At 39.5% G+C, this 22,673-nt stretch overlaps 1 protein-coding gene across 1 annotated transcript in view; it reads right to left on the bottom strand.

The window, feature by feature from the left end:
- Window positions 1-22,673, bottom strand: part of cacna1g (calcium channel, voltage-dependent, T type, alpha 1G subunit) — a 435,684-nt gene that overhangs the window by 412,207 nt on the left and 804 nt on the right. The window contains exon 2 of the mRNA XM_039739383.1: window positions 21,794-22,105. Within this exon, the coding sequence (XP_039595317.1) occupies window positions 21,794-22,098 (305 nt within the window). The 5' untranslated portion in view covers window positions 22,099-22,105. The remainder of the gene's footprint in view (window positions 1-21,793; window positions 22,106-22,673) is intronic.

The raw sequence follows: 22,673 nt of genomic DNA, 5'->3' as shown, positions 1-22,673 counted from the left end.
ATATTGTTTACATCTACCTATGTGTTAAACAGCATCCTTCATGTCATCATTTATTTATATTAAACAGTTATGGTAGAATCACAGCTCCAGTGCTCTGGAGCCTTCCACTGCTCTTTATGAAGTCCTAACCACTCACTCACCTCACTAGTACCTCAAAGCCCTGCTAGCTTTTCTAGTCCGACCTCTGTTGACCGGTGGGTCTATAAAGGTTTGGTGGCATTACATCCGTAATTCACCGGGCCTCTTGCCCAACTTTCCTAACAGGTTAGTGACTAACAACTGGCCTCCTGGCAGGTGAGGACCTTGTTCTCTACCCTGTAAGATTTCTGACTCCCAGTCAACTTTCCATGACCTTTTACTGCCACCACAAAATAGTATGGGATGCCTGGAACAGGCTGGATAGCCCACCTTCTGGGCTTGTCAACATTCACAGCCTCATCCTCAAAAAGGCTACTTGAATGAAGCTCACACCAACTACTGCATCAGAGGACCTGACGTGCCATCTTAGATCTGTCGGCTGATGATGGGTTTATGGTGGGGGTTGGTGTTGGCTCTGTATTCACTGTTTGGTGTTGGTTATGCACTGCAGGCACACATCTAGGGGAGACACACAAGTGAGAATATCATATGGCAAGAACTTTGAACTTGTCTCGGGGAAGACCTTCTTACCCTTATTTCTTGCCACATTTGTTGCCTATAATCCTGTTGGGATAGAGGCAACCCATCACAGAAAGTGGGCTCAGGTTTAGTGCTAAATAATGAATTCTATTCAAAGAAAAAATTAATCAGTCAATCACTCCAATTATAGACAAGTAAGCGATAGATAGATAGATAGATAGATAGATAGATAGATAGATAGATAGATAGATAGATAGATATACCTGAAAGGTGCTATATAAATAAATATTTAGGTCAACAGGATTTGCATCAATATGAAATGTACGGTATAAAGTAAAGCATTGTACTGATAGTCATTCCCCACTCGCACATTATTATAATATTTCCCATTTTTTATTTCATAGCTCAGCGTTTTTCTTGCTTGCAGTGTACAGAGTGGGAGTGTTTATCTGATGTTCAGTTCCACTGTGTTACATAATATTTGGATCATAGTTGATGTGAAGTCCAGCATTATATAGCCACATGTATCCTTATCACTTTGGATCCGCTTTCCTAAACCATTTGTTCACCAGAGCCATCAGCCCTCTTCACATTACTCGACTTTCCAGTGATTTTCAGTGACAGACTTGGTTTACATAATCTTAGCGAGTTTAGGGCAGTCATGGCAAACTCCTATGATCAGCAATCTGGTGGTGTCACATCCCCATCGACTCAATCCAATCAGTCTGTGACTCAGCCCAATTTTGTCTTGGCATCTGGTGGGCTATGTGTGCAACTGACAGCCAAAGAGCCCTCACCTGGTTTTATAATGCATATAATGCAACAATGAGGAATAAGGAACACGGGTGTTTTGGACTTCACACACAGAAAAGAGTCTGTATGATGTCTTGTGTTTTATGTACCACTCTAGAATAGAAAAAAATGGCAGTTGAACTTGCCTTGCATGGCCACCAGCTCTGTCAAGCAGCACCTAGCTTGCGATTCTTTGAAAATATCAAACTGTGCTGGAAAGTCATTACTCTAATTTGTCATCCCCTGATTTCTAATCATGTAATGTTACATTCTGAAACGACAAGACTGCAGTGGTCAAGTATGACTAGAAGTCGTGTAATGTGACATTGGCTTAAGCTGGATGTATTCAGATGTTCACTAATAGTGTTATTTTCTTTCAGTATACAATTAGTATACTCCATTGACCCTGTGGCCCGTTTGACTGTTATACTCCTGTGGCTGTGTCACATCTGCTCATTTAAACATCAAATCCAGTCATACTGCATGAAGCAGGCATATTTTATAAGAAGCTGCAACTCTTTAAAGCATTCAGAATTCGTTGACAATGCATTAATTGAGGCCACCTTGCTGATGCCATTTGCAGAACATGGCGCAGCATACTGTATGTTCTGATAGTGCACTGACAAATGTATGACTAAGAGTCTGAGTAAATTTGAGGCTCTTTGAAGAGGTTACAGCCTCATACCACAAAGCCAGGGAAGAAGAATAATAATGGGGATTAGGCTCAGAGTATGCACTGTGTGACACAGCCATTAGGCTTTGGCTAGTTACAATTCGACCTGACGTGCCTATCAACATCACACATACAACTCAGTTAAAGTTAGATTTATCATTAGGAAGTGGAGATAGTAGAATCATTGCATGGGGTCATTTCAGGTGGCTCCTGGACAATCCATTCATTTGCTTCTTTAAGTCATTAAATCCAATTTCAGGGCTGCAAGTTGTAACAACTGGAAATAACACCAAAAAAAAAAAACTCCTTAGAGTTGCACTTGTAACCCCCAGCATTAAATAGTAAGAAAAGGCCTACGTGGTGTAACATTCAGGTGCGTTCAGAGACTTGGCTTGCTGGTCTGAATGTTGGAGTGTTTTTTAATTTTTTCATCAAAACGTTTACTTTGACAGTATAACAGAGTGGCATAATGGTAAATAACAGTGACAACAAGATGCAATTATATGTATTAATAGTGCACATATAATATGCTTTAAATACATCTTTACAATATCACATGGCTGAAGATGCTTTCACAGATGGCAGATTCCTGCTTAAATGATAAAAAGATTCCTTTGCTGTTGTTAGTTCCTGGATGTGGAGGGACTATGGCTAACTGAAGCTCAAATTTCTTAAACATTACATTTTTTCAAAGAGATTCCCGCTGGAAATGTAAAATCTGTGCTGAGGTATAAAAGCTAAAATTGTTGGCTGCATCTGAATATAACACATAGCAGATCATTGCGGCGCTTCGCCCGTAAATGGCAGTGTCTGAGAAACGAGTAGTCATTAGAATCTTTCAATATTGCAGACAAGAGGCTGCTTTTAGTGTAACGGATATACCGTGTACACGTTTAGTCATGGTAACATAAAGTGTCATACATAAGGTATGGAAGTCAAGCGAGGATATGAAACATTATTTGACTTTTTAATGCTTTCTGATGATAACAGAATGATTTAAAAAAAAAAAACAACATGGACACCACCTTAAACAAAATGTTTCCTAAAGATAAACATATAGCCTAATGATTAGCTTATTGGAAAGCATATGATGACTGGATGGCAGGTCACTAGACACCTAGTGTATGAAGCATAATCATGTCTGGACCCAAGGGAGCATTCTGTAAAGTAGACATGGGAGTCTCTGAAGAAGAGGACCAAACTACGTTTGACACATGGACAGTGTCACGAATGTGTGCATGGGAGATGCTAGTGAATGTAGTTACCCACCAGGCCAGGGGTTGGCACTGTTTTCTGATCTTTTCTCTTTTTTTCTCTCTGTAGACCTGGGGCCTCATGTATAGTGCCGCGCGTAGAATTCGCACTATAACATGACATAAACACAAAAGCCGAAATGTGCTTATGCACAGAAAAATCCAGATGCACGAATCTGTGCATACTCCAACTTCCGCGTTCTTCCGCTCCATAAATCCCAGCCAGCGTGAATAGTAACGCTCGTGCACACGCCTTCTGTCCCGCCCCCAACTCCTCCCAGAATTACACCTCTTTGAATATGCAAATCAATATAAATCGCCCTTAAGCTCAGCCTTCTGTGAAAAGACAATGGGAAAAGCACAAGGGAAAATATAAGAATTTCAGCAAATACCAAGTGGAGGCAAAGGAAAAGCATACTATTTCTTGATTTAAACAGTGGTATAATCAACAAAAGGAAGTTGCTCGAGTGACATAGCGTGTCAGAGAAACTTGAAAGCTCAACTTCACAAAGTTGCACGGTGTCAAAATAAAAAAGAAGTCACATATCAAAGTCGCCGTGAAAAGGCGAGTTGTAGCCCACCATCTGAGCTAATTAGGGTACAGACAAAAAAATAGGTACACAGTGGGAAAAAAGCACGAAATGTCAACTTTAATCTTGAAATTTCCACTTTAATCACATAATTTATTTTGTAATTAAAATAGAACATTTTAAACTTCATCTTAAAATCATTTAATTTACTAGTTTCTCAAATCCCATCGTAACTAAAGTAGCACGTTAAATGCTTTGTTTTGTATTTAATCTTCAATGTGCTCTATGTGTGAGAATAACTACGTGCTTCCGTTCTTTCTCTTTCTCCGACAGGACACAGAATCCATTACATTCGTGATATTACAGCTCTCTGAATAATTTAAATACTGAGATGAATATGTGAAATCATTTTCATGATAATTAGAATAAAAGCATGTTATTAAGATCACGATGGAGCAGTGATTGTTCATGTCTCATAAAGGGTGCTGCTACGTTATGTGCGACCTTCGATGAAATAATTTATTGTAGCAGTACTGTCTCTTTCAAACGTACTAACCTCCAATTCTTGTCCTTACTTTTCTTTACCCAAATACCCAATTGCCACACAATCAGCTCTGTTAACAGACGTTAAGCCATCTGTAAGCTTACAACGATGATTCTTCAAAACTTTTAAGAACCATTGAAATATCTTCATAGTACGTGTTTAATTATTCTATCCATCTATCCTTCCAGTGTCACGCCAGTCTCAGCAAATATACAGTGCGAGGCAGAAACAATACGTGAACATGCAAGCGCTGCGGCACCATGTACTCCCATGTTTAATTATTAACAATACAGATTGTTTAAATGAAGTTAAAGTTTTATCTGTATAATATAATCAACATATTTTGCTGCATTTCATCTTACAAATAATACCATCATCATATGCAAATACGCGCTTTATAAAGTCGTGCAGGTTGTGTAATATTATAACTGTAGTGCAAGTTTACAGTGAGGTGATTGTACTTATAAGTACAAACCGTTCTACAAGGAGCAATTGATTGAGTGCGTTTAAAGTTATTGGGATTAAACTGTTTCTGAACCGCAAGGTCCGTACAGGAAAGGCTTTGAAATGTTTTGCCGTGGCTGAGGCAGCGTGGGCTTGATGCTGTATACCGATAATTCTCTTTCCGATCAGCTGCTGCTGTGATTCACACTCAGATACAGTCATATAAATACTCCGAGTGGTGCAGTGAGAGAAATATGGAAAAAGATGATCTGATGTGGCAACCCTTAAAGGGAGCAGCTGAAAGAAGAAGAAGAAGGTGCAGTGAGAGTAGCAACGCTAAAGCAGTTATGGTATTCGGAATACTATGGGTATTCCCTGGACCATTATATTGTTACAAGTTAATTACAATCAGATGCATTACACTAATAAACAATATGTGGTTAGCTTCAGTGTATTTATAAAGCCGTGTCAGAAAAATAAAGAGTAGCCACACAAGAACAGTAGCACTGCTTTGACGCTGGGTGCCACCAGTCTGCAAAACCGAGCGGAGAACTTGCGTACGACAAGGTATGAGGTACCGTGGAAAAGTGTGTGGCTTTACGCCAAGTGTAGGTTTTATACATCGCGATTTGAACGTGGAAAAGTTCTTACGCAACATTTCTGTGCGTACGCACCGTTCATACATGAGGCTCCTGGTGATTGACAGCCCTTCCATCAATGACGTCATCTCCATCCTTACATTATCCGTCCTCCTGGACCCGCAACCTTCCTGCTATTGTTCTTCCTAACCCTGGAAGACCAGCTAAATAACTTCAGTCCTGTTTTGGACTCATGTCCGTAAAGACATTTTTTTAATTCACAGGAGTGCTTTATTAATAATAATAATATTAATAATAATAATACCATTCCTTGGAAAGAGTCCAAACACGCAGAACATATAAATTCACTTGGAAACAGAATATATGCTCACTGACTGGCACGGCCCTGCCCTGTTGTGCCACTTTACTGCTGCACTACTGTCCTAGTACTTATCTACTGTACATTTATAAAGGTAGGAATTTATAGACACAGCCATTAACAGCATGCAAGGACACAACTTCTAGTCTGATTGAGCACATACTAGCTCAAATATTAGTAAGCCCCCACCCAAAGCAGCTTGAGAAAACTGGGGGCTCCCTCAGTGGTTTACATCTTACTGTTGCTTGTGGTGTATGAGACTGGCAAGTGGCAGTGTGCTCAGGTACCAATTATCTGCAGATTTGCCTCGTCTCAATGTTTCACGTGTGCTTCTCTCCATATGTTTTTCTCTGTGTTCTTCAGATTGCTTGAATGAAATAGTCAGCAGCAAGACTAAGTGATCCGCTTCAATATCCCGATAGAACAGCAATTTAAAATTAGAAAAAGCACTCCCTCACATATTCAGGCAAAGCTCGACGGATCAGTCTTGACAGGTGTGAGAAATGTACCTAATGGACTAGTGTGGCACTCTGACTGTGGCTGCCCGATGCCTTCACAGATCTGGGTTCTATAGTGTTCCTGGAGGTATAATCGTTTCTGTGGAGTGTGCACCTTTTTATTGAGGAGTTCCAGTTTCCTCTCACATCCTAGAACGATGTGTAAGTGGCAGTTAAGTTGACTCAAGTAAAGCATGGGCACAGACAATGTGCTACAGCTTGAAATCTAGGGACTGGAACATTTTGGAATTACTTGACAGAATGTTTCCCATTGTATTGTGTAGTCATTTTTGTTGGCTTAGAGTCCTACAAGTTGCTGCCATACGTGTTTAACAATCTTTACAGATGAGCTTGGTATGTTAAAAGAGAAAGGTTTTTAGACACATTTGACAAATAATGAATTGGTCAGTGACTACCTGCAGGGATCGTAAGTTATTGTAAATATATTTCACTCAGATATAAAATTCACTGTTAGCCTAACAGAACATCGATAACTACATGGATTGGTAAACTGCGATAAAAAACGGAAATCTGTCTGTGTTATATAGAGCATTTATTAATTATCTATCTAAATCACTAGCTATGTTATAAAGTGCCTCATATCCATCCATTTTGCTAACTTGCTGTTATATAGCACCTTACTGTACATATCCATCCATTCATCTATCTCCTTTTGTGTCACCATAGCTATCAAGCTATAGTAATATAGCACCTCTCATATATATCTGTTTTATAGGGTGATTTCTTTCTATCTAGCTACACTACATCTTTCACAGAAATCTGACCCACCATAATATAGCATCTGTCTATTATATAGTCCCTTTCATAGCAACCTATCTGACTATTACATAGTGCCTTTTATATCAATCTATCTATCTGACTGTTATGTTGTGTCTTTTCTTTCTGTCTGTCTAGCTACACTATGCCATTCACCTTTATATAACACCCGTCTAATGTTTTATGTAGTTTGTTTAGGTGTCTATTGTTTCATTATATAGTGCTTTTCATTATGTATCTATTGTATAGTGCCATTCATCAATATCTATCAGATTATGTTATATAGCGCCTTTCAGTGTCTCTCCATCTGCCCATTATATAGTGCTTTTGGTGTCTACTTTGTTATATACCATGTTTCATATCTATCTGTCTATTTTATATAGCTCCTATCGTGTCATTCTATCATTTGACTTGCCTGTGTCTCTATCAGTGTGTCTGTCTCTCTTCACATGCTGTAGATTTGCAGGCAGATGCTATATTGCTCTACTGGATCCATTTTCCACATCAGACCTTCTATCACGCACACACCTCATAACAGCCAGCAATAAATTGACTCTCACAGCATTATAGTAGCCCTTGGATATGTCTTACTGTCTAGGATGGCGCATTTCTGCACATCCACTTTGAAGTGTTGCGGTAACACCACCAATTTTACTGTTTATCGCTCAAGTATTACGGACACCAGCAACCAACATTTCCTCAGAGCCAGCAGCAGCAGCAGCAGCTCTTTGTTAACGCAGCTCAGATTCCTGCGCCTCAGCTTTATCTCATCTTTAAGAAATCAGTGTGTCTAGCCAGGTATCTCTCAGGAGGAAATCCCTGTCCTTAAAACTAGGGGAGCGGAGCCTGAGCAAAAGTTACGGATTACATATCATGATGCCTGTCTGAATTCTGAATTTTGTATCATCATTACTTTTCTATTGTAAAGAGCAGCCTGCCTCCTTTCTGTTCTCCAAGAATAGACAGGTTCTCTTTCCCCCCTCCGCATATGTTATACCCTTACTTATAAACCTGATCCTGGCATGCAGTTAACTCTTTTATGCTGTTGTATAAAATAAAGTGTGACATGGTCTTGGAATTTAAACTGAAGTCAAAGCACTATACTCATTCTTAATACATTAAGGTATTATTTTAGCTCATCCTATGCCATTTCCCACTGCCTTCTATGATTATATTGATAATGAGGTGATGCAAAGGTTTGTCCCTGTGCCTTCCTGGCTTCCATTGGTTTAGGTCCCTTACCTGGTCGAGGTCTGCAAGAATTAAGTGACGATTCCCCTATGGCTGCTCCCTACTGACCTGACAACATTACTGACTTCTCATGACTAAGTAGATAAAGTTTCCACTCCTGCTGCCCCCTACTGTTGACCTTGGGCTCTGCTTAACTTTTATTTGCTTTCTTTACTTTGCTTAAACTGAGCCTGGCAGCAAGGTAGAAGGACCGCTGAGACACGCATCCTCCTGATAACAGCATAGTGGTGGTTGCTTTCTTCTTCTAATCATGGCAGACACACTTTGTTTGGTCAAGAAATCCTGTGCCACTCCCTCTAATACTGAAAGGATTCTATCTGGAGTTGGATTGGACCTCTCAGCTAAATGATTAAAAGGCACAAAACAGACACATGGCTGTCCCCGCAGCTGGCAAATGAAGAAACTGCACCGTGACTCTCATGTTTGTGTCGAGTTTACAGCTCTGTATTGTAATTTCTTAAACAGGATGTCTCATACCTTCTTTTCTTTCCTGGGATTGTGCCCCTGAAGACTTTTACCACCTAACTGCCCCTGTGCTCATTTTGTAGTCTGCCTCCTTTGCCTCCACCCTAAATTCTTCTTCTCAAGATTGTTTCAAGTCTTTCATTTGATTCTACTGGGCTCAACCCTTATAAAGCTGTCAGAAAATGTGTTTCATAAAAATAACCTGTCCTTTTATTATTGCTTACCTTACACCATTGGTCAACTACACCAAGCTATGGGAAACAAGATAGTGGGGGCAGATGTGGGCGGAGTCTGATGTCTCAAATGTCAGACCTCTATATTCAATAATCCTCCCCTCACTGTAATACCCAAGATGGGCAGGGAGTGATGTGGGCAGAGTCAAATGTCACACTCCTCCCATATTCAGTAACCCTCTCCTTGCTGCAGGACACGGAGCCCTTTGTGGGACACGAGGTCAGGCATGGACTGATATGGACAAAGTTGAAAGCGATACTCCTCACATATTTAGTAATCCTCCCCTCTCCGCTTGATGTCCATGTTCATGCATACAACGAAGCCATTGCATTAGATGTGTATTTATTTACTCAATTTATTATTAATGATTGTTCTTTATTTATTCACCACCATACCTACTGTACCACAACACAGCAATATCATACATTTGCAGTGCTGCAGCTCCATGCAGTCAGCACAGCTTTAGGAGGGAAGTTAAGGCTGAGGTTTAAAGCTTACACTAAATAGTAACATTTAGATATTCAATTTTATTTTAAGTAAAAGTTAAAAAATCTGAGGTAAAGTTAAATACACAGCAAGGATCACTCCATCACTTAGTACAGGGTGTGTGACATTGAGTATTGCCCCCATATGCATTACTGGACCCGTTTACTCCAGTTCATTCCTTTAATGTCTAGCCAACCTCGAACAGGGCACCAGTCCCCAAAGTTGGATTCCCAATATTACATGTCATATTAAAACACTTGCTGGTCCACATATTTATATAGTAATTTATCTATTTTTCTTTCTCTCATGCTGTTGGATGACTTTCTTTTGCCAATCCGAGCTCGTATATGTTATTATGACATATAGAGAGTGCAGTGAAATTCTTACTTTCATGTGCCACTCTCTGGAGCCATGATTACCTCAAAACCTGTTAATATATCAGAAAAGGAGTGGAAAGTAGCAATGCAGAGAATTCACTCAAGCTCCATATGCGCAAAGCATACAATTATACAACTCAAAATTATATATCGAGCACATCTGTCTCGACTAAAACTCTCCAAAATGTTTCCAGGACATGATCCAACCTGCGAACGCTGCAACCAAGTCCCAGCCTCGCTGGGTCACATGTTCTGGTCCTGCACCAAATTAACATTATTCTGGACAAAAATTTTTAATTACCTCTCAGACAGCCTTAGACTCACAATCCCTCCTAACCCATTAACAGCGGTGTTTGGGGTTCTCCCAGAGGGTCTTAAAGTGGAGAAGGACAAACAAATTGTGATTGCATTCACTACACTGTTGGCACGCAGACTTATTCTGATAAACTGGAAGAACCCAAACTCTCCTCTTTTAAGTCAGTGGGAAACTGATGTGTTATATTATTTAAAATTGGAAAAAATCAAATACTCAGTTAGAGGATCTGTACAGACTTTTTTCAAAACATGGCAGGATCTAATCAGTAATATTTTAAAATAAGTTTATAAAGCACAGAGAATTTATTAATTTAGGTATTTTTACAAGCCTTAAATTTTACACCGCTTGGCTTGCTCTCTCTCTCAAGGGTGGGGATCGATCTGTTCTTAGCATAATTCTTTTTTTGTAAAACTTGATTGCTATGTATTGATTGTAATAAAATTAATAAAAAAAAAAAAACCTGTGTCCTCCCCTCACAAAAAGAAGAGCGACTCGTATGTCTGATGCCACGTCTTTTATGTGGCATCAAAGAATGGAAATATGAAAAACTAGTGCCAAGACTGCTGCATTAATTACAATGTTTTACATGTAATACAGGACAGATACATACCTAAATTTGGAATTAATAGGAAACTAAGAAAAACTCCACGATGGATTAATAAAGATTTAAAAAAGAAGTTGCAAAGGAAAAAACTGCTGTATAAGGCATATAAGACTAATGACTGCAAAGTGAATCGTAGCATATGAGAACATGAGGGCAACCATTAAGAAGGATATCAGAGAGGCTAAAAGACAGTTGGAGAGGAATAGAGCAGATAAGGCGAAAGAAGACCCCAAGAGATTCTTTCAGTATTTTAGTAGTAAAAGAACAGTTAAGGAGGAGGTCAAGTTCATCAGGAATAGTAAAGGGGAATTAAAAGATACAGACAATGAAATAGCAGATGCCCTAAACTTACATTTTTCTGAGGTGTTTACAAGTGAGCAAGTGGATAACCTCCAGAGGTAAACGCAACTACTAAGGAGGTACTGAGGGATTTGGAAATTGTAGAGGGAGAAGTGCTGCTCAGATTAAATAAGATGAAATCAAACAAATCACCAGGCCCAGATAATATTTATCCTCGTGTTCTTAAGGAGGCTAGTGAGTACAGATATAAACCCTTGACACATATTTTAGGAAGTCACTGTGCACTGGAGAGATTCCAAAGGACTGGAAAATGGCAAATATCATCCCATTATATAAAAAGGGTGACAGGGCAGATCCAAGCAACTATAGGCCAGTAAGCTTAACAAGCATCACAGGAAAATTAATGGAAGGAATTATTAAGGATAAGATTGAGCAACACATGACAAGGACAGGAGTTATTCTGAACAGTCAGCATGGGTTCAGAAGGGGAGTTGGTTTTTACTAACATGTTGGAATTCTATGAGGAGGCAACAAAAGCATACGATCAAAGTGGAGCTTATGATATTATTTATCTGGACTTTCAGAAAGCATTTGATAAGGTGCCACATGAGAGGTTGGGCATCAAGTTAAAAGAAGTGGGAGTTCAGGGTGATGTTTGTAGATGGGTGCAGAATTGGCTCAGACACAGGAAGCAGAGGGTGATGGTGCGAGGAACCTCATCAGAACTGGCTGATGTTAAGAGTGGTGTTCCACAGGGGTCAGTGCTAGGGCGCTGCTATTTTTAATATATATAAATGATTTAGATAGGAATATAAGTAACAAGCTGGTTAAGTTTGCAGATGATACCAAGATAGGTGGATTAGCAGATAATTTGGAATCCGTTATATCATTACAGAAGGACTTGGATAGCATACAGGCTTGGGCAGATTTGTGGCAGATGAAATTTAATGTCAGTAAATGTAAAGTATTACACATAGGAAGTAAAAATATTAGGTTTGAATACACAATGGGCGGTCGGAAAATCAAGAGTACACCTTATGAGAAGGATTTAGGAGTCATAGTGGACTCTAAGCTATCAACTTCCTGACAGTGTTCAGAAGCCATTAAGAAGGCTAACAGAATGTTAGGTTATATAGCACGATCTGTGGAGTACAAGTCCAAGGAGGTTCTGCTCAACCTTTATAATGCACTGGTGAGGCCTCATCTTGAGTCCTGTGTGCAGTTTTGGTCTCCAGGCTACAAAAAGGACATAGCAGCACTGGAAAGGTCCAGAGAAGAGCGACTAGGCTGATTCCAGGACTACAGGGTTGAATTATGAGGAAAGATTAAAAGAGCTGAGCCTTTACAGTTTAAGCAAAAGAAGATTAAGAGGTGACATGATTGAAGTGTTTAAAATTATGAAGGAAATTAGTACAGTGGATCGAGACTTGTATTTTAAAATGAGTTCATCAAGAACACGGGGGCACAGTTGGAAACTTGTTAAGGGTAAATTTCGCACAAACATTAGGAAGTTTTTCTTTACACAAAGAATGATAGACACTTGGAATAAGCGACAAAGTAGTGTGGTAGACAGTAAGACATTAGGGACTTTCAAAACTCGACTTGTTTTATTGGAGGAAACAAGTGGATAGGACTGGCAAGCTTTGTTGGGCGGAATGGCCTGTTCTCGTCTCGAGTGCTAGAATGTTCTAATGCTCAACCTGCAACTGTAAAGTTTTTGTGCTGTGCCTGCTCTCTAGGCAGCGTGATATTTGTTGCCTGTCATGCTGCCAGCACGAGATACATAAGAAATGTGACACTGTGTTGGAGAGTTGTGACACAGTCGGGCTGATGTTCTCCAGCTATTTCTAGTCTTATAAATTGACAGCCTCATGTCACAAACTCACAGTCATCAAGTTTGACATCACCTCTGACTAGAAGTCGTATACAGTGGGCTTAAGACCAGTTGAGTAATGTCAATCCGCCTAACCTGCACATCTTTGGACTGTAGAACGAAACTCGGAAAAAACCCATACAAGCAGCCGTAGATCACGCAAACCCGAGTACCTGCTGGTAGTGATACCATTTACCTTTACCTTTACTTGCATAGCATGCGTTTTAATCCAAAACGACTTACAAAAGGGGGCAACATAAAGTGAGTAAACATACCATGCCATTCCCCATTCAGAAGTTCCTTACATAAAATATCATTTACATTTCCTTATTTGGCTGACATCTTTATCCAAGGTGACTGACAACATTTATGATACAATTGGTGACATTTCTTTCAGTTTTCTAATTAAGGCAAAGTCAGATGAAGGGACTTGCTTATGATCACCCAGTGTCAGTAGCGGGATTTGAACCCATAACCTTAGGGTTTGAGATCCAAAGCTTTAACCACTACGCCACACAGCCTGCATCACAAACTTGTTTTTTAATTTCTACATGTAATGTGTACACATATCTCTCTATCTCTACGAGCCCAATTCTCAGCCTACCAAACTGGACCGCTCTTAACGGGGAGCTTCGGTTTCTCGATGCCTAAGACGACTCTGCTTTTTTGGAATTCTGAACTCCTCTACGCTCAATTTACTAACTTCTTGTTATTTCCGTAGCTATTTTCTCTGTCATCTAGTCCATTAGGCAACTGAGATACTGTTCCCACTTTTTTAACAATATATTTAGATGTTGAATTCCTTCTGTCTTCCCAAGCACTGACATACTTTGTATCTGCATTTATAGGGTGTTTTCCACAAAGTTGTCTGCCACATAAAAACAAGGCCCCTATTTCACAAAAGCACATTGAAAGCTATTTAACTGTCTTGTCTGATGTGAAACAACTACATCTGCTTGGCGTGTATTGATTATGTTGTTAGTGTATCTTCCTGTCCAGGTTCAAATTCCAAAATAAATGTCTTGAATTCCATTCTTTATTTTCTGATAACTTTGAGCTATAATACATACATACGTACTGTATATGTATATTTTTCACTGAACAAATAAGTCTATGCAGTTAAAAACAACAATTGTCCAATGAGAAACAAGTACGTAATGAATTATCACATTGGATTCGACTCCAGACAGATGAGTCAGCACTGTCACCAGCTTTGGAACATAGAAGGCTCATCTACCATACCAATGCGATATTATAGTCAACTAAAGCAACCAAAGGTGTGTTGTACGCAAAAGAACTTAATCATACTGGCAACACTATTTAGTAGTGCTCAAGTGTTAATTAGACAGATAATGTTCTGCAGGAAAAGAAATCAAACCTAGAGATACTAAACTACCCAAGGGCCGTTAATTTGTTCAACCACTTTCAAGCCCGCTTCACACCATGATTTTCAACGGCAGCTAAAACAAACGCATCCACTCATTCTATGAATCAGCCTGAACAGATTTTAGGGTCTTGCAGCACTGTAGTGCAAATCGTACAGAAACAACCTTGTACAGCAATTTATCACTGGGAGCACTGGTTCACAGAATCACACTCACATTGGGAGTTACCAGTCCCCTCATCACACGAAAGTCTTCTGGAGAAAAAGAAACACACACACGGGCAGAACTTACAGCGCGCGAATGCACAGATTATTTTGGATCCGTGGGAAAAAAGCGCCCACTCATTTTATAGAGCCATAAAAACTAGTTTACATCTAGAGTCGCCTAAGAAAAAAAAAATCACAAGCTGGCATCGTTGTCACAACAAATAATAATGGATTCGTAAGAATTAATGAATAACATCCTCCAAACAGCCCGTCATACTGCACACATCACTGCATCAGAGTCCTGCTGGAGTTTCTTCTTAAGTATTTTTGGTTCCCTTTAGCCATTCCCTGCCATCTAACATCTCCTCCAATATAAGACACGCAAGCAATCTTTGCCTGAAGAAGGGGCCTGAGTTGCCTCGAAAGCTTGCATATTGTAATCTTTTTAGTTAGCCAATAAAAGGGGTCATTTTGCTTGGCTCTTCTCTAAACACCTGTTCTAAATTCTTCTGAGAATCCCACTAAAAAACACAAAAGTACGTAAGCCAGTGTTCTTTAGATTAAGTGCCTTAATAAGCATTTGCTCATTAGCCAGTATGCGTGTGACCACTTGATTTCCTTTCTGAGTCGTGTGCTATATTTCTCACCTAAAGCAGTAATCTTGTTTATAAGAATACACCACACCAGTGCCAATTATGCATCTCACTAAGACAGTACACCCCTGTGGTTTTCTTGACGTTATGGACTAACAACTCTAAATGATCGCTATGGCAAAATTATCTATCTATGTGTTTTTCTTTCTTTCTAGCTACACTACATCATTCATATAAATTTATCCCACCGTCATATTGCTCATCTATGTGTTTTATGTAGTTCCTTTATCTTTTAATTATATAGTGATTTTTGTTATCTATTATATCGTGTCTTTCATATGTATCTATCAGACTAATGTTATATAGTGCTTTTCATACAGTATGTGTCTATCTGGAATATAGTGCCTATTTAATGTTTAATCTAGTGTCTATCTAATATAATGACTTACATATCTACCTATGATATAGAGTCTTTCAGTTTTACCTAACATAGCCCCTTTTATTTTGTTTTATTAATGACATAGTGCTTTTCAGGTATCTGTCTATGATAATGTTTTTCATTTTACCAGTGTTTTTATTCTGCTCTTGAAAGACATAAATAAAGAAAATGTACTATCTATCTATCTATCTATCTATCTATCTATCTATCTATCTATCTATCTATCTATCTATCTATCTATCTATCTATCTATCTATCTATCTATCTATCACACACAGTCTTACATATCTATCTATGATGTAGTGTCGTTCAGTTGTACCTAATATAGTGGCTTTAATTTTTTTTATTAATGACATAATGTTTTTCTGCTATCTATTCATTAAAAATGCCTTTTAGTTTTACCTAATACAGTTTGTTGTACTCTATTTTTTCAATGATGTAGTATTTTTCAGTTATCCTAGTTTTTCAAACTTGCTTTATCTAGTTCAGGGTCACAGGGCACTGAGGCCTGTCTGGGTAGCACTGGGTGCAACGCTTGATGGGATGCCGGCTACCCAGCACTGGACCAGTTTAGAATGTCCAGTTAACTAAATGAGCAGACGAGTTACTGGGTTTATAGGGTCCTCAATGTCACGAGTAATGAGTCCAGAGAATTTATTACTTGCACATGCTAACATACATTATATACACACACATAATATAAATATACATGTATGACTGCCACTACCCCTGTAACAAAGGAGCATGCTTCTGATTCCCACATTCTGAAATAATACACTTCTTAGACAGGCGTGCATTTGCCTGAGGGGTTCCAAGACCGTATTAATAAAGCCATATAAGAAAGGTACCGAGTAATCATAGAGAGCAAGTTCAAAATGTGGCAAACTGCTGCCCTTAAAGTCTTCCATTTTAAAAATCAGCAAAGATTATTTTACTCCCCCACAGACCACCGCATGCACACAAGCACTCCCCCGCATCGGAAGACTTTTTGAAATGAGAAGAGGATGTGCTCTCTCTCTCTTTCTCTCTCTCGTTCTCACCGAGTTTAATGGCTACTACAGTAGCATTTCATTTTTTAGTGATGAAGATCCAAAGTAAGGTGACATATTCAGTACATTATGTTGTCCAGCAGGGGATGCTGTTCATCGAAACCCCTTCACATTGTGCATTTATTGAAGGGGAATATTTGAAAGCTGTGGCCTCATGTTTGAATGCTGAACTGCTCTGCCTCTGTGTAAGCACAGCCTCTGTTTAGTAACATAAGGTTTTGTAGTAATTGAATAATAATTGTAGAAGACATTCAATCATTCCTTCCTTTACTGTAACCATTTTGTCCAATGCAAGGTCATGGTATATAAAACGATAAACAACACCAATTGAAGTTATGGCACAATTGATTTAAATAACGTTCCACCGTGCTATAAACACTTTAATAGATGAATACACACAGCGTTTCGCATCATTTGTATGCTTCTTGTAACATTAAACACCGTGACATTCATCATTCTGACACTTTAAGTATGGGGAAGACTGGATTGCATAACACCTAGAAATACCCTTGACTAAAGACACCATTTCATGAGTCTCCTTATATCTGAATAAACAAAATATCCGTACAAAACACAGTAAATTAAATGATCATCCATTTGGATTTAGCATTAGCAGAGTTCCAAAAGTCTGTCATGGCAACATTAAACTCCAAAAAGTAATGTCTTTAATGACACTTTACTGGGTTGTGTGGTCCTCTGTATGACCACTACTTAACAAAGAGCCATTTAATTCTATAAGGCTTCCTTGATCATGAAATTGGTTCTTGGAGCTTTGAAAATGTTCTTAAAATGTGGATGAAACAGAAATATTATATTTAATGTATAGAAGATTATCAATGAATACTTACAGATCATGAAAACATGAACTTAGCATATGTTATTTTATGAAGCAAGAGTCCTTATGACACTATTCACCTAGTGGTATGTCATAGATCTGTCCTTTTCTTCTTATTTGTGGAACATTAGTTCTAAATACATAAAGGTTCTCTCTTTCCCGGACCTTCATTTGGATGGATCATTTGTGACCCAAATGTGGTCCCTCTGCACTGAAGTACCACTTTATGTCTAAGAGTGTACAGTCTCAAAAATTTGTTAATGTTTCTCTAATGGCATTCACTGGGTGGTGTGGTTCCTTGTAGAACAACTTATCGAAAAAGAGCCATTTCATTCTGGTAAGGTTCTTTAAATATGAAACTGGGACATTGACAGCATAAGACTCTTAAAAGTCATTGTTCTAAAATGTCACTTTACTGGCTTGTGTGGTTTCATCGCTTGACAATGAACAATTTAATTCTGGGAAGGGTTATGTGCATATGAAGTTGGGACTTTGGAGTTTGAAAAGACTTCTAATATGTGGGCCGAACAGAAATATTTAATGCATACTGTAAATACCAGGCTACCTAGCAGGATACAACAGACCAGAAAAAAACAGAAATTTGTTTATATATATATAATATATATATATAGTGTCCTTTTATAATCAGTATTTCAAAAATCTGTTATCATCAATTCATAATTATTTACAGGGCCTATTTACAAATCTAAAAGCTGTTTCTGGAACTTTTATATGGATGGCTCTTTTGGGAATCAAAAATGGTTTCTCTAAGGCATCGTCTGATGAACTTCTTTGGTGTCTTCATTTCTAAGAGTAGATGAGAGTACAGAGGGAAGCTGAGCCAGAATGAGATTCACATTCATCACAGAGCCTACTTATACTCATGAAGTGCAGCTAATCTAACAATAACAGCTAAGAGGACACAAAGAGAGTGTCGAAACTCCAGGGATAGTGGTCAGGCTTGGGTATGAGACCCAAATCTTTGGTGCTGTACAGCCGGTGGTCATGTCACCCAAGTTAATGCATATTAATATGTGGTGAATTTTCTGTTTGTATAATAGTGTAGGGTAGAAGTCACAATAATAGGAAATGGGAAAAAGATTTACACAGGGTAGAGAAGAAGAGTAAAGAAAAACAAGTATAAAGAGTTCTACTGCTACTTATTATTTGGCAGACACCTTTATCCATGGCAACTTACAACATTTCAGATGCACTTGGTTGCATTTCTTTTGTTTGTTCAATTGGAACAGGCAGGTGCGTAGACTTCACCATCCAAAGGCAAATATCAAGCAACTATATATCAAGAGAGAGAATGGTGGCCACGGACTCATCAAACTTATGTCTCCATACAACAATGTTGGGTTGAGCGATTAAATCAAGTCTGGCAAAGATAAGTTCATTAATTTAGCATGTGAAGACTCTTAAGGCCAGAAGAGCAAAATACTACCTCACAGCAATAGCAAAGAAAAGTAAGAGCAGCACAGCCCATTGACCAATCTGTAATGAATATGAGATTTGAGACCATCATTGAAATTGCAAATATATAAAAAGCCACTGCACAGCCCATAGTACTGTAGCCTTGATAGATCATTGGTGGAAAAAAAGTCCAAGTGCAGCATGGCTGAACACCTCCATACACAAACAAGAGACTAAATGTCAGTGCAGCTCAGGACCTGGCACACAACACCAGACACCATTAGGAGATCATCTTGAAGCAGCTGGTTGAGAACAAGTGCAGAAAGCTTAGAAGATGATCAACCATATCATCGCTGGATGTGCAATGCTGGCTTCTACTGAATAGATTAAACCAGCAAGGTATAGCCAGCCATCTGCACTGGTTGATCTATGGTGCACTAGGTGGACATATGCTTGAAAGATAGTACACACTGCAAACTGATCATACAATTCAGCTATGGTGGTCCATCACACGAAGCAGAAGTAATGCCTGCTGTTCAATGTAGCAGTCCCAGATGACAACAACATCTTACTCAAAGAAGCTGAAGAGCAAAACTGATATGCACATTTGGACATTGAGATCAGCAGCATGTGGGGCACCAATACTAGAGTTGTGCATGTAATGATTTAGGGATCTTGGTACCAGCAAGAAAGGATTCAAAAAGAATCTGGAGAAGCTGACAGGACACCATACAGCCCAAGAAGTGTAGAAGATTATACTAATGAGAACCGCTCAGCCTCCTCCAAAAGTACTGTGTTAAACCTTAGGTTCCTGGTTATAATAATAATAATAATAATAATAATAATAATAATAATAATAATAAAACATATAAATTTTTAATTTTTATATTTAATTAATTTCATGGTTGTGGGCGTTGTTTCTATCCAGCTGTTCTCTGCGACCCTAGGACTCCCAGTGTTAAACCGTATTGGTCCACGCAATAAACAAATATATAAATAAACACAAATGCAATTATTATTAACAATTAAATGCACATCAGAATGAAGTAGAGCCGTGTGTTATTAAAAGCACCAATACTTTTATTCAGAAAGATTTATGAGCGGGATCATAAAAATACGCAAATAAATTTATGAACTTTATGAAATTGTTGAAAATGTGCTGCCAGTAATGTGAACTCAGCAAGCGTTTCCACGATCGTTTGACTGGCTAGAGTTGGTGGGGATGAGGGGTGGGTAGAGGACTGTATGAGATTGGGGATTGGGGCTATTGCGTTCACCTTGTCCGATGCCATTCTCATTCCAGTTGCGTGTGGCCGCCGCCCATTGTGCCATCATTCGGAGTAAATCACGTTGTGAATTCATGACATCTGTCCCCGGATACACAAACATTGCCACCCGAGCCCCAAACAGTCACAGGTCCGTTACTTTTTACAGGCTGAACACGATGTCCACCGTTCTGCACGCGGACCTTGCTCAGTGCGCCACACGCCGCGCTGCAGAACATGCGATTCAAACTCGGTGAGACACCACTGAGTTCCCTGCATTTCGTCTGATTTTCTTTTCTTTTTTTGCCTGGTGAGTGTTTGGACGTTTTCTTTTCCAAACCCCCTGAGCTACAGTGCAGCGTGTCGAACTTCATCAGCTGATTACTTCTCTTTTTTCCTGTACATAAACTGAAGGCGGTGGAAGTGCCAAGGCTGTTTTGGCACTAAGGCATTCGCTTCTACAGAACAAATTCAAGTGTTCGGACTGCCTTAAAGAAAAACAACAACAGAAATGGTTGCTCCGGTGCTCTTCTCTTATAGCACTGAAAGTGAGTTTGCTATGCGTGTATTCAGTGTCTTAAACCTCTTGGCTTGCGCCGTAAAACGGTTAGATCAGAGCACACTATAAAGACACATGAAAGCGATCGAGGACCGTGTAAGCGGGCTCACCGCAGTTCTCAACTCAAAACTTAAACGATGATGATCCATTTATGCAAATTTAAAAAGATAATACTGCGCTTTAACCCAACCAACGATCAAGAAGACACTCTCTCCAATTAAAGAAAATACTGCCGTCATGACCTAAATGAAGCTCCTTTATAACAATCACTCGAGAAAGCTGAGCCATCCTCGCTTCACACGCCCACGATCTAAAGTCAAATCTGGAAATGAGAGGGAGCAATAAAACTAACATTGGTACGCGGGATTCGATGCCATAATATAACCCCCCGCATCTAAACGGGAGGGCCGAACTTGTACTTTATTGCAGCCTATCGTTATCAAGTCTCTGCCATTGGGTCCCCGTGCCCACATGCGCTCATTTGTATCGGGATGCGCTAAAGGGAATCCAGGGTGGCTGTGTTGCCAATAGAAACGAAAGCGGAATCACTCCGCTAGGCACTTCGCTGACGGTTATTCTTCCGAGATGAAATTCAAAGATCGGTTCTTCGCTTCCGACATGCTTGCCAAACTTAATCACAGAACTCTCATGTCTTTAAAAGTACAAAGCCTGGTGATCCTAAAAGATTGACACTCCTGCTCTGAACGATATATATATATATATATATATATATATATATATATATATATATATATATATATATATATATATATATATATATATATATATATAAGAGAGAGAGAAACAGAGCAGGAAGCACAGCAACCCCCACCCACACTCAAAACACACACACACAAAGCGCAGGTGTGCCACTACCGAACTGCCCAGGTAGCCACCTCCGGACGATGCGTAAGAATGTCAAGTGATAAACATCTCCTTACCTGGCAAAGTCTTCTGAATCCTGGGCGCGCTGTGCCCCCTTGGTAAAAAAAAATCACAAACACGTGGCCACATAAAACACGAAGAGCCCAGCTCGCTTATCTTAGAAAGGATATGGATTGCAGACCAGCTTGAGACACCAGCTTCGAGGTCGAGTCGTCTGTTTCAGGTAGAAGAAAACGACGGGTGCCAAAGCCGGGTAAGGGAGCGCTTCTGTGCTGCCTCTTGAGCTCTCTTCCCCCGCCGCCGCTGGCTCCTTCTGCTCCGCGCCGGGCTCCGGGTCCTGGTCGCTCCTTTCTCCGCCGCCGCCGCCACCGGACAAGTCGTTGAGACGGATAAAAGTGCTGGGGATGGAAGATCTCCCCTCCGATTCCTTAGCCCTCTGGTCTTCAGGTTGATTCCCTCCATCCTCATCCATCATTCAACCCCTCAAGCGAAGAAAAAAGGGAAAAAGAAGGATTTTTAAAAGATTGCAAAGTATTAACCCTTACTAAATAATGATAAATCATATGCAGAGAATCTTAAAGCAGCCGGCGCTTGCTTTCAAGCCCACACGCACCCGTGGAAAAAAGGCACATTATTTTGGCGAGAGGAGCCACCTTAAAAATGAAATCAACGCTACCGATATGTTTTTGATCACTGTGATTGCTAAATAAACCAATACATAGGGTAAATGCATAAATTAAAGTAGACTCCGAGATAAGCTAATATGCATTACCGAGTTTAGAAAGAGCAAGGCGCCACCTCCGAATAAGACAAGTAAATTTTCGAAGCATTTTGATGAACAATTCTTATTAAGGCCAGCTTTTCTCTAATTCGCGTATGCATATACAAATCTGGAAGCCAGTGTGCCCCGTGTATTAAAAGGCATGTTGTCTCCTTTAAAGCAGTAAATTCCAACAGATTAAATCCATGCAAATTACATAAGATGTTTATTGTAAGTCTTTACATTCAAGCGAGACATTCGAGCGCTTCTTGCGCGGCTCATATTAGCTT

Source organism: Polypterus senegalus, chromosome 17, assembly GCF_016835505.1.
Source record: "Polypterus senegalus isolate Bchr_013 chromosome 17, ASM1683550v1, whole genome shotgun sequence".
NCBI classification, from domain to species: Eukaryota; Metazoa; Chordata; class Cladistia; order Polypteriformes; family Polypteridae; genus Polypterus; species Polypterus senegalus.
The sequence above is the reverse complement of the archived record's forward strand: the minus strand, read 5'-3'. Positions and strand labels throughout refer to the sequence as shown.